Raw genomic sequence first — 12296 nt, 5'->3', positions numbered from 1 at the left:
ACACATTCAGGACTTAACAAATACATGAATCATCAGTGTCCATTTTATTTTGCCTTTCATGGCTGTTCTAATCACTGTTCGTAAATGATAATATTAAACAGTAGAAGCAGAGACTTAAAGGCTCTGTTGTCCCACGTTGTTGGTGATTGAAGGAACACAGTGTTATGAGGCAAAAAGTGATGGAACTTTTTCCTTGGTTCTCAGAAAACAGGAATTCTGACCCAGACACTGATGCTATTTTAAAACAAGATCAATTTAGTGCTACAGGACATGGAAGTGTTTGCACAAACTTGTCCCCTCATTGATTTCAACATGGTGGGTCGAACTCAGATAAGACTATGTCACTGACATTTAATATTTACACAGCTGACAGTATAGATTACTGTATGATGAGTGTGTGTAAGGGGATAGCTAATTGTTTTTTCCACAGTCTTTATCTTATACAGTCATTTTTCCACAATTACATTACAATGTATAACCTCACTTTCTCTTTGTGTTCTATAATGTGAGGACTTTTGGAAAATAGCATTCATCGAGACATTATACAGGCTTTTTTTGTCACGCTATTACTCTGTGCATTAAAAAGTCAGTATTTCACAATGTGAATAACTGTGATATTTCTTATTTCATCACCTGCTTCTAATCATCTTATTAGTCTTCCACTGTATAGCAGCAGTTCAGAGTTTCAGTACTTTATGCCTAATTGTCTTTGTGGATCAGCCAGTCTCCCCAACTGTATCTTGTGTTTTGAGTCCAATTGATATCGGATTTTTGAGACCGATGGTGATATCTGGTGATTAAAAATCGGATATTTTGGCTGTTTTTTCCTTTCATATGCATGTAAAAGACAGATTTCCCTGACATTTGTTATATGTATTTCTTTACAGTTGTTTTAGGAACATATTAATTAATTCATGCGCTGGACAGCTATGGTCACGTCAGCTGGTTGATGTGCTTGTGGTTTTCCAGACTTAGGGATGTTGCCAACAGGGAAGTGGCAGAGTGCCCTCTAGTGGACAAACTGTGCGCTGTTGACCCTCACAGCATTTCATTTATCGGCCATAAATATCAATGACAATAGACTGGCTAATAGCTAATATGCTAAATAAAATAAATGCAGTAATGAAGGATGAGGCGAGTAAGTAAAAAAGGAGACTTCTGGCTGAGAAGAGCCCAAGAATTTTTATTAATTTCAGCGTTGGAATGCCTTAGACACAAAATTATGACATCATGCTACATATAGGAGAGTAAAAACCTGCACACTGAGGGCAAATATTATTATTAATAATTATTTCTTTTAAATAAACATTTTTCTGTAATTTCTTTCTCTCAGGGATCATAAGTACAGATACACACCTATCAACTGCTGACTTTTTTTCTTCTGTCCCTCTGTAGTAGCCCATGGTGGGCATGTTTATGCTGCCCATGAATGCAATGTTAATAATTTACAGACTAATACTAGATATATATCAATATAAATAATCTATACATACAATATCAATATACAGATATGTTATATCAGCAGATAAGCAGTGATTATATGTGAATTTATGTTTCACCAGCTTATTACAAATAAATTCCATTTTTTAACTGTAATAGTAAACCTGTTTAACTTTGCTTTTTACATGCTTTTTATTATGTACTCCACACATACAGAGAAAACCTTTAATGTACAAATGATGAGAATTAAATATAATAAATGCAAAATCTGTCTCCTTCCTTTGTTCTTCCACTATTCTGTTCGTCTGACAAACTGTCACGCACATCTTACAATGAACTCTAGAAAGCAGCAAGTCTGTGATGCTGTTAGCATTGGGGTATTAATTTAAATGATTGCCACTTTTTTCATCTATTATGCATAGGACCTTACTTCCGACAACATATATGTATAGTTTATAGAACTTCTTTATTTGAATTTGATAGAAAACTTATTGTCTTAAAGTTTAGCTTCTTCTTAGCTTAACTTAAAACTGAACCTAGGGATGGGACATGTTTTGAGCATCATCAACAGACTCCTGCACCTTGTTTGAGATCTATTTTCACACTGTAGAAAGTTCTAGACACAGTTTTTCACAGCTTTTTTCACGGTAAGAATAAAATAATATGGAGAACTTAAAGCTAAATACAGGTGGTGCGCGTTTATTATGAACTTCCACGAGGGAGGGTGGCGTTCAACTCCCACTTGAAGCCATAGTTTGGCATAATTCTTTCTGCATATAAATCATATGCATACATCAGATCAATAAAAAAATCAGTAGAATTAATAGAAAAGACTGTTTTTTAAAAAACTCTGGAATATTTTACAACCTTTTGGACCAATACAGGGCATTAAAGTTGCCATATGACCTGTTATCCTTGAACATTGAAGTAAATGGAATAAAATTCAAATTTAGGATAATCATTACCTTTGCTAGGGTAAGGGCAAACTACCTGCAGCCACATTCTGCTACCTTCATCTCTTCATACAGATATCTTATAGTGATGCGCCCATTCTCCTGATACATGACTGTGATGGGGTCAAGTTTGATTGGGACGCAGCATGCCATGTTGGCCTTCTTGGGGTCCCTGATGTTCATCAGCGTCTGGATAAGGGCGTGTTTTGATGGCGATGACTCGTCCGTCAGTGGATGGTAACACTGGCCGCGACATTCAAAGGCATCATATTCCCGAGGCGCCACGATCCAGCTGTCCCAGCCAATGTCTTTAAAGTTGACCTTGAGCGAGGTCCGCCGGCAGTATTCCCTCGGTGCTCGTCTTTTTGTTCTCTGTGGGTGCTGAGAATCGGGGATCTCGTTTGGCAGCTGATATCCTCTGTTCCAGTCAGCCCCTGAATGCAGGATGGTTTCTTCTTCATGAAGGATCATCTCTCTTAGTTCCTTCTTCATCTCCCGCCTCCTATTACTGAGGTCATTTGAGAAGACAATCAAAGCCGCAGAAGTATTATCACCAACGGACACGCTCATGTTTAAACAGCTGGCCCCTGCCACTCCGCTTCCAGAATCCCCGCAATCTTTCATATCCACCGCTACGTCAAAAACAGTTGGTGCAGGGCCTGACTTGATCCAGCTCTGAATAGCCGTGGTCACATCAAACGTTGTCCATGTGCTCTGAGAGCCTGCCACCTCTTTGCCCACCAGCAGTTGGGCCGAGGATGTGAAATTGTTCGTATCGACTTCATAGACTTTAACGATGGTCTTGAAACTGTGGGAGGTGACTCTTGGCCTGGAGTTTGGGAAGAAGAAAAGCTGCAGTTCAGCAGTTGTGATCTTTTCATGGCTGGGGATGCTGATGTTGAAGTGCAGCCTGTACTTTGACTTTGTCCCATTCGTCATGGTTAGAGTAACATCTGTCAAAGAGAAAAAACACCCAGATCACTGATACATCTGAAACAGCAGCAGGGATTGTCATGGTCGGCCACAGACTGTGTACCTATTACAGTCAGAAGTGAAATCCAAGTCTTATTTCACTTTCTGCTGCAATAGTACCCTAACATTGATAATATTATGATATTTGATAGATTCAATATCTGTCTCAGGAGATACCAAAGATAGTTCATGAACACTAGAGATCCAAAGACCACACAGGCGGTAACCATAATACAGAAACTGACATGTAGTTCTCATTGGCTAATCAATCAAAGGAAATTATCTGAGGATACTTTCATCAGTACTTTACATCCTGCATCTTCACCAGAATATATAAAATCATGTAACAGCAAAGGAAAAGCCACTGATGAGGGCTTAGAAGTAAATATTCCTATATTTCTAAAAAGTTTCAGCTCATATATACTAGGAAATGTTAATATTACCCCAGCTGAACATTTCAAGAAACAAAAAAATAGCAATGTGGATTTATCAGCTAGTTGTAGCTCTCCAGAGGGAAACCTGTATTACATGTGTTAGCTGCAAAGATCTAAACCAGATATAACACAAATGTGCATTTTTCAAGGTGGCTTTTCCAGATATGAGTCTTGTTTTGGAATACTGGAATAAACAAGACTCATTTTCATGATCCATGATTGTCCCTCTGCCATCAGCTACATGTAACTCAGAGCTACATGTAGCTGATGGCTTACTTTTGCTGTCCAGTTAAATCCAATTCAGATACCTTGCACTGTGAAGCTTCGTATGACATCAGACTGAGGGGCTGCCGAGGTGTCCGAGGCATACTTATTGTACAGTTCCATCATGAACTGAGGGGGGATGATCTTGCTGTGCTCCTGAGGAACATCTGACAAGTTGAGCTGCCTCAGAAAACCCTCCTTCATGGTTCCCAGGAGGTTCTCCATCCTCAAATCTGTCTCTTCCTCTTCCAGAAGGTCCTCTGAGAGCTGAGAGTAGAGTTCCTCCATGTCCTCGCTTCTGATGTCATTGTTGATAGGCTTACAGTGGCAGGAACCAATGGTAGCCACCAGACTTAAACACACCTGGAACAGGAAGCTTCTGGAGAGCTGCATTTTCAATACGGTTTTCGCCGAGTGACTAAACTGGTGAGAACTTCACCGTCTCCCCTGCTCGAAAACAGACTTTGCTGTAGCAAATTTCGAAAATGGCAATTCTCAGTACACATATCACACTCCTGGTGTCCGCTCCCATGCTCCCAGAGTAAACAGGGGGACTTGTGTCAACCAAAATAGTAGCTTGGCCATGCTTATCACTGCAGCTGATGCTTTCTTTAAAGCTTTGTTATCATTAGAGGGGTGCCTGCTAATGAAGACACTGTAAACAGTTGACAGGGATAATGAAGGGGGTGCTGGAAATTGTGAGGTTACTGACAAACAGACATTCATAAAATTACTTTTCCCAGCTTAGACGTGGCTTCATAACGAAACCAGCCAAAAGAAAAAGAAAAAGAAAACAGAAAAAGTGATAAAATGTCAGCTTGAAGGCGTAACTGCCTTGTTTGTTAAAATCTGTAGCTAGATTAGCATTGTCGCTGTTGTGGTTTCAGTGCTGTGGTCAAAATGTCAAGAAATGTGTGGGTTTTTTTTTTTAATTATTATTTTTAATTAAGTAGCAGGATGCAACCAATCCTATTAGTGTGTACATCTCACATTTCACATCTCTGGCATCAGTTTTCTAGCCTCTTGCTCGAACACTGCATTGTTTTGTCCTCTCTCATTTGAACTGCTGTAATTGAGTCCTATTTGCAGTCTCTGAGAGAATCCTGAACAGGATGCAATGCAATTATATCACACATACTGGCATTACTCCAAACCAGGGCTGTTCTACACAAACGGTGCTGCTACTTGTCTTGCAAATGCAAAAGTTCGTTCCAATCACCTAATAATCCCATTATTTACAATCATTATACTCATGTTAAACTTTTGCTAGTCAGAGTCCACTGAGGATACACATTTTGGTGATTAAGTTATGTACAGGCAACACAATGGAGAGCATAACATCACATTCACAGGGGGATGATGAAATTAACATAATATACATGAAAAGCCAAAGAATTTGGATTTATAATAAATGTTTTTTTAAACATATTGACATTAATAATCACTGTGATTGTGTTTGTTTCATTCAGATTGTCCCACCAGTTAAGGAGGTGATAGAGTATGTACAGACATATACGCTACAATCATATTTATACTGATAAAATATTAATAATATAGTCTGTGTTTAATTTAAAAATGTATTTATGTTGAGTTTTTTTGTCTCAATTATCAAACGAGCACATGGAAACTCTTTCATAAAATGAAAGAAACTAACAATGAGATGCTGTGCTGACCTTATTATGTGAAGTTTTGGACAGATTTGATAGCTGTAATGCATTACTGTAAAAGTACTGATACTACAAAAATAAAATAAGAGATAGAATATCAGGCAAGTTCTTTATGTTGTGGACTAATCTTTAAAAAAGTGTGTAACTATATCTCTTGTTGTGCACTTCTTCTGTGCAAAGAAGAACCAGACGCAAAGCAGCATATGGAAGAATGTTGATGAACTGGTATAGGTTTTCTAGAACCTATAAAATCTGAGTGAAGGCATTATTTCACACGACTGGCAAGTGGAACAAAGCTACAGTAGTCTCAGATGGATGGTGGGATAGCAGGACTCTGCCCTATGTTCCTGTGGGGGGGTTGAGCCCAAACCACAAGCCAGTGAGTCTGGGGACGTTGGCTTACATCCGACCTATCGTGGAATTTCTTTCTTCTTCTTCTTCTCAATCATTCGGTCTCTCATTACTTGGTTCACACTGGGTTTAAAATGGTTTCGCTGTGGCCCTTTCATGGTCTTAAGAGGTCCTCTCTATGGGGTCCATCAGTGATGAAAGACGAGGAGTAAATGTACTGGCATGGGTACAGCAAACAGTGTAGGCATGCAGAAAGAAAAGAAACATAATGGGAAAACTTTAATATGATCTGAAGTGCAGTCACCTGATCAGTTGGTTGAAATCGTGAAAAGAGAAATAATAAAAATGTTTTAGGGTAGTGAGGACTTGATCATGTGTCATTATACCAGGAGTATGTTTTGTCCCAAGCTTTGTTTTCAAGGTCAGAAATTTATCAGCATACTTCATGTTTCTCAATTTTTTTCTCAACAGGTAGCAAATCAGTCTCCAACCTGAATAAAAAATCATTTTTAGGCAATTAAAACAATCAGATTAAAGATCTTAATGCTCTTCATGAGGTCTAGTTTTGTTTCTGCTATGTGGCGATAATTCTCTGTAGATTTTATACAAGTGACTCCTGCCAGATGACACCTACTCTGAATCTTCAAATCATATATTACATTAACAATTTGAGCTTTAAGTTGTCACTGGTGATGAGCCAATTGTAACCGTATGCTATCAAAATGTGCTTTTAAAAAAAAATTCTCCCAATTATTGGGGATAAAATAAAATAAAATGTATTTCTTTTTAAATACGTTTTTCTTGTCTCCAGACAACAGCGTTGGCATTTGGATTGTGGGATTGTGGTTATCATCAATAGTGACTTACATATCAGAGCAGTTTATATAAACCACCAAACAAAATCAAACACAAAAGTATTTCTGATCATTTTAAAAAACAAAGATTATCTTCTTAAATCAGTAAACCTACATATCAGCCTAACGTCCCAATTTGTTGAAAAAAACATCAGCAAAGTAGGAAATTAAAGGAAAAGTTGACAGAAAGTGTCTCAGGTCAGCGCAAATACCCTTTGGCACTGGTTCTTTAAGTGTCTGGAAATCTACTGGACACATGGAAACCATTACCTCAAAATATATTTCCTCATTTGATGATGATGGTAGTGTTGAGAGCAGATTTATCCAAACTTTCTAGTAGGTTTTAAACTGGACTGAGATCTGCTGATTATAAAGGTTATCGTCCGCAGGAAATAAATATTTCATCATAAAATGAAGGTGAACAATTCTGCACTTCCTCTAAAGCAAAATGTTTAATTTTTTCCCTCCGTCTTCATACATGTAATTTAATGTTACATGATGAGAAGTACTGCATGTTATGGTTAGGTATGACTCCAATGTATACATACTTTAATACATAAAAACCTAAGTTAACAAGTGTTTCTGACAATATGTACAATTCAGTTTATTTTTATACCAAGCATACACCAAGTCTGTAGTCTATTAAATCAACACATCCCATTAATATTTGATTACAGTTTAGCAATATCTCCTTTAGTTACTGTGGAAATCTACTTTCATTACTGTACACATTAAAAACTGTACATGTCTTTATGGATAAATAATGTTTTAGTGTTTAAGGGAAGCAGTGAATAAACACGGGAAGTACGGAAAGTTTGACATCCTTTCAACTGAACAAAATGCACAGCAGGTGGCAGCAGCGCACTGTTTATGTGTGGTCTGTGAACGGCTTAACCCTGCTTTCAATGCATTAACAGTCGCCGTATGACAAAATACACTCATTATATACAAGATATAAACAAATAGTTGCTGAAATATAGTTTGAAGAAGATATGACCTCTCATGCATGATAAAGAGCTAAACTCAAACGCCACATCACTAAGTACCACTTAGTGTCCATGTGTAATGATTTCCATGACAAATGTCGGGTAACTGAGAATATGAATATGCTGCCATGTAGCATCTGGTCCAAAGTTCTTCTTTATCAGTTTGACCAAAGTTCAGAACATTTGATTAGCTGCTAAAATCCGGCTTATTTTGAGCTCTTTTGAGGAGTCTGAGCAGATTCCCAAACCAAGTCCAGTTAAGTCTGAGTCCAAGGTGATGGCAAAACAAGATCCTTCTAAAACCTGACACAGAAAAAAAACTTTATAAACTGCTCCAAATCCAAAAAAAAAAGCTTTTTAAGGATCAATGGGAGCTTGATCTACTTTATAAGTTATACAAACGCGTGTTTCTTTAAGGGCACCTAAGCATTTTCAGAAAATCAACTTGGACGAAAGGCATCTATGAACACTGTTAGACAAGCAGAAAAATACTTAAGGCAATGTCCAATCCTGGCAGACACCAAACAAGGCCAAGATCTCGGAAGAAAATTCTGTACGTATCAGTTATTCTCACTGTTTCTCTCAACAACTGTTCTTCCATCTGACACAAGCTTCCTGTTACACGCTGAGTCTACACTTTCTTTGTCTTCATTGTCTCCTATCTTCATTGATCACAGTTTCCAGCAGCTCATGCAGCTCCGGCCCTACCGGCAGGCGCATGTATCCACAGACATGTTTGGGTAAACCTTTAGCACCATGTTCCTGCTCGGATCCAGGTAAAGGACGCTGAGGGGGCTCATCTTGTCTGGAACACAACATGGCTCAGGCACACCAGGGACAATTCCCACAGCTCTGACAATGCTCTGGATAGTGGCGTGATTGGAAGGACGTGCCACCTGAGGAAGTAAGGAGTTGTAAAAGGCTGATTATTAGTACAATAACAAGAGAACTTTCTTAACCTTTAAAATAAAGTCAAAGTCTACCATGTTTAGATGTCAGTGTGAATTTGGTAAAATAAAGAAGTATTCTACTGACTGAATTAAAAAATCAGCTAATGGTTGGAGTGACAATAAGAAGGTTTTTATGTCTTACTTTAGGTATGGGGAATCCACAGGTCCCGGCGCAGTAGTAGGCATCAAACGCCTTTGGCGCCAACACCCACTCGCTCCAGCCGATGTCTGCAAAGTCTACCCGGAGGTAGCGCCTGGAGCAAACCCTGGGCTCACTCCACTGTCTCCTCCTGGCCTTCTTCATCGTCCTCTCATCAAAGCTCAGCACTTGTGGCTTGCTCAGGCCCTCGCTGCTTACCAGGCCCTGCTTTCTTCCCGTTTTGACCACGGTTTTTGCTTTTGCTGGGAAATATGTGCTCTGCCACAGTTCGTGGTTCTTCAGGTTATTGAAGTGCGCCTCCGGGATGTTGTTGGTTTGAATCTGTAGATGAAGCTCCCTCCGAATCCTCGAGGCTGACGTTGAGACGGATGAGTCATCCCCTGCTGGAAAAGACCCGTACCTCTGAAGTGACATGGCCACGCTGTTTGGTTCATCTATAGCTCGATCATCGGCATACACCAAGATATATGGCAGGTTGGCTGGTGAGAGGCGTTCTTGGCCATGAGGGCTCCTCTGCTGTACCCGAGCCCCCCCAAATCCCATATCAAACTCCACCATGACCACAAGCTCTTTGACATCTCTGGCATGTTTCAGCACTGCAGTTACATCCCGCGTTTGCCAAGAGCTTTTCTTGAAAGGAGACAGAGTTATGTTTCCCAGAGGCGTCAGAAAAGCCGAGTTTAGGGACGACCCATAGAAGAGGAGCCGCGAATGAGCAGGGTCGGGATGTTGGACGCCTCCAGACGGGAGGCGAGGCGTTCGGAAACGCCACGCCGGTCTCTGGTGGTGGCGGGGCCTCTTGTAGAGGAAGTGAAAAGAGGCGGAGAGGATGAGCTCGGAGTTTTGGATTGAGGACAGGTTGAACTGGAACACATCTCTGCCCTGTGAGACTCCTGGGGAATTTGAAAAGGAATCAGGAGACAAATGAAAAGCTTGGCAAGAAAAAGTTCCTCAGGTTACAAAATGTCTGAGAGAAAAACATTTTCATCCCGCGCACAGTGCTTTTTATGATCTGAATACAGGAAATACACACATAAACAGTGATGTGATGATCTCAGCTATACAGATCTTTTGCTGAACAGATGCTACAGCCCTGAGGGAGCACCTCTCTCTGAAATGAACAATAAAGACGAGTGAAGTGATCGCATTGCTGCCTTGACCCTTTCCCCTTCTCTTCTTTGCAACTCCTTTATCATGTCACACTGGCACGTTTGACTGAACTGAGTAACAATGTCAATATATCACTCGCAAAATGTTGCTCAACACATCTGACGGACATAAGCAGCAGCAGCAGCAGCATGGAAAATATTAAGCACGGCACAGTTAAGTTCCTGCCTCGTGCATGACCAAAAAAACCTCACCCTCGATAGCTATACTATTGAAGTTCAAATCTTGTCTCCTGCACTTCCACCGCAGCCTGAAAGACAAACACTGGGTCGGTCCAGCAAGTCTATCATTGGCATATGGAAATGCTTATAGCAGAAAGAGCTCCTCTGAGGCTTTATGCAGTGCAGCCGGTGTCTGGGTGTGATAATGGGCTCTTGTCTGATACCTAGGCTGTTACAGCTACCGGGGAAACAACAGTGTTTGAGACTTAAAGTTTCCTCAGTTCAGTAAATCACAGCGCAGATGGAGGTGAAGACGTTTGGCACAAAGGGAACTGAGGGCTGCTGGGCGATTGACAAAACACCTGTGCTGAGGATGCTTAGGATAAAGAAATGAAAAGTAAAAATTTAAAAGATTAAAAGTAATTCAGATCTTTTAGTCTCTTATCTACTTAAGTTTAATTTGGACATTTTTTCCTCCTGTATTCTTTTTAAGTTAATTTTTGGTGAAACAAAAATGAAATTAACCCTACAGTGAGAGAACTGCACTTTTATTTAAGGACATGTCAAAGATAAATACATACATGTTGGTATCCAGATCCACATATTATTAGTTTTGTTGCTCCTGTAATTTCCACCCCTTTTTTCCAATGCGACCTATTGCATTAATGCGCTGACTTAGTGTTCGATTACAGTAATTATGATATCAGCAACAACAAAGCTGCTTCATTTTTAGCTAAAACATTTTAACATATTTACCAAATAATTAACGTCATCCAATAAAAAAGTATAACTGTATATTTACTTTGTAGTTTTATCAGGACACGCATGAAAATCTCGTTAAACAAAACCACGCGCGGCTCTGCTCTGACCTGTTTATCCGTGAACTTCAAAAAAAATATGCGTGTTGTCACTCACTCGGAACAGCTTTAAAACTTCTCACGGTGTTTCCTTCCTTCTGGCTCTGCGGTTCTTTACTGTACTTCTCGTAAACTTTGAACATGTTGATGGTGACCATGTCCCGGTTCACGCTTTCTTGCGCAAAGACGCGCTGCTCTGCAGCCGGAGAGACTTCGGCACCTTGACGCACGGCTCTTTCCTGACCTTCAGATTGAAAGTGACTCCAGCTGGACTCCAGGACCGCCAGTAAACACAGCGTGTAAAAAATCCGGTTCTCCATCGTAGCTGATGTGGAAGCAGATTCTATTAAAATAATCTTCAGTCAAGAAAATTATTTATCTATTTTTATTAATTAATTAATATATATATAAATAAATATATATTTATATATATTTTGAAAAATGACGCTTTCTAGTCCTGCCAGTTTGCTGCCCACCCAGACTTCAAGTCGATGCCCAGGTTATCCGTGTCAGATCCGGACTCCACGGTTCATGGTCTACAGCTGTTTCTACAATGGGAGGAGATCCGCGCAGACGCCGCTGCTGCTGGATGACAGATGGTGACGCCTCGGAGCGCGCAGCCAACGAGAGCATTGCAGCCCATTATGTGAAGTGCTCATAAGTACTGACAGGCGTCAAAATCCAAAACTCCTTAAGACGGTGACCTTTGACAGAAAATGAATCAACACTAAGGACTACATGCTGAACATCATTCTCCTCCATCACGGAGAGTTTCATGAGGGCGTTTTTTATTTAAAAAATAATTATAATGGAGTGGAATAATAATTTTATTTGATCATGCTTATAGCACTGGAAGACTACTTTGAAAATCCAACTAAAACTCATCCATCCATCAATTTTCTTTACCACTTAACCAAATCAGGAACCTATCCCAGCTGTGACAGGGCAAAAGGCGATGCACACCCTGGATCGATTGCAAGTATACTGCAGGTCTACACCTTTTTTGGTGTCACCGTTAGAACTGGTTAAGTCTTTAAAAATGTAAGTAAAACATATACATATTGCTACTTTGATATCAGA

The 12296-nt window shown here is 39.9% G+C and overlaps 2 protein-coding genes across 3 annotated transcripts; both read right to left on the bottom strand.

Annotated features, from left to right (window-relative positions):
- Positions 1–1177: 1177 nt before the first annotated feature.
- On the bottom strand, positions 1178–4582 carry gdf2 (growth differentiation factor 2). Of its 2 annotated transcripts, XM_039616196.1 has the most exons (3): positions 4108–4582; positions 3310–3346; positions 1178–3222 (listed from the first exon to the last, which is right to left on the bottom strand). In XM_039616196.1, exons 1-3 carry the CDS (start codon positions 4454–4456, stop codon positions 2427–2429), a joined length of 1182 nt encoding a protein of 393 aa, XP_039472130.1. In that variant the 5' UTR covers positions 4457–4582; the 3' UTR covers positions 1178–2426. The 2 variants fall into 2 exon arrangements, with proteins under 2 accessions (XP_039472130.1, XP_031604698.2); XM_031748838.2 differs by having other exon boundaries at positions 1178–3346.
- Positions 4583–7467: 2885 nt separating this feature from the next.
- On the bottom strand, positions 7468–11742 carry gdf10b (growth differentiation factor 10b). Its single transcript, XM_031748906.2, has 3 exons — positions 11275–11742; positions 9014–9924; positions 7468–8817 (listed from the first exon to the last, which is right to left on the bottom strand). The coding sequence occupies exons 1-3, from the start codon at positions 11534–11536 to the stop codon at positions 8626–8628; spliced, it is 1365 nt and encodes a 454-aa protein (XP_031604766.1). The 5' UTR covers positions 11537–11742; the 3' UTR covers positions 7468–8625.
- Between the last annotated feature and the right edge of the window lie 554 nt (positions 11743–12296).

Source organism: Oreochromis aureus, linkage group 8, assembly GCF_013358895.1.
Source record: "Oreochromis aureus strain Israel breed Guangdong linkage group 8, ZZ_aureus, whole genome shotgun sequence".
In the NCBI taxonomy this organism is placed as follows: domain Eukaryota; kingdom Metazoa; phylum Chordata; class Actinopteri; order Cichliformes; family Cichlidae; genus Oreochromis; species Oreochromis aureus.
The sequence above is the reverse complement of the archived record's forward strand: the minus strand, read 5'-3'. Positions and strand labels throughout refer to the sequence as shown.

Bases quoted from the DNA above. Each gene is read 5' to 3' on its own strand.
- gdf2 (XM_031748838.2), bottom strand. From the start codon at position 4,456: ATGCAGCTCTCCAGAAGCTTCCTGTTCCAGGTGTGTTTAAGTCTGGTG. The intron at 3,347-4,107 runs GTATCTGAATTG...TCTCTTTGACAG, and splicing joins ACGAAGCTTCACAGTGCAAG to ATGTTACTCTAACCATGACG.
- gdf10b (XM_031748906.2), bottom strand. From the start codon at position 11,536: ATGGAGAACCGGATTTTTTACACGCTGTGTTTACTGGCGGTCCTGGAG. The intron at 9,925-11,274 runs GTGAGTGACAAC...CAAATTCCCCAG, and splicing joins AAGTTTTAAAGCTGTTCCGA to GAGTCTCACAGGGCAGAGAT. The intron at 8,818-9,013 runs GTAAGACATAAA...TTACTTCCTCAG, and splicing joins GTGGATTCCCCATACCTAAA to GTGGCACGTCCTTCCAATCA.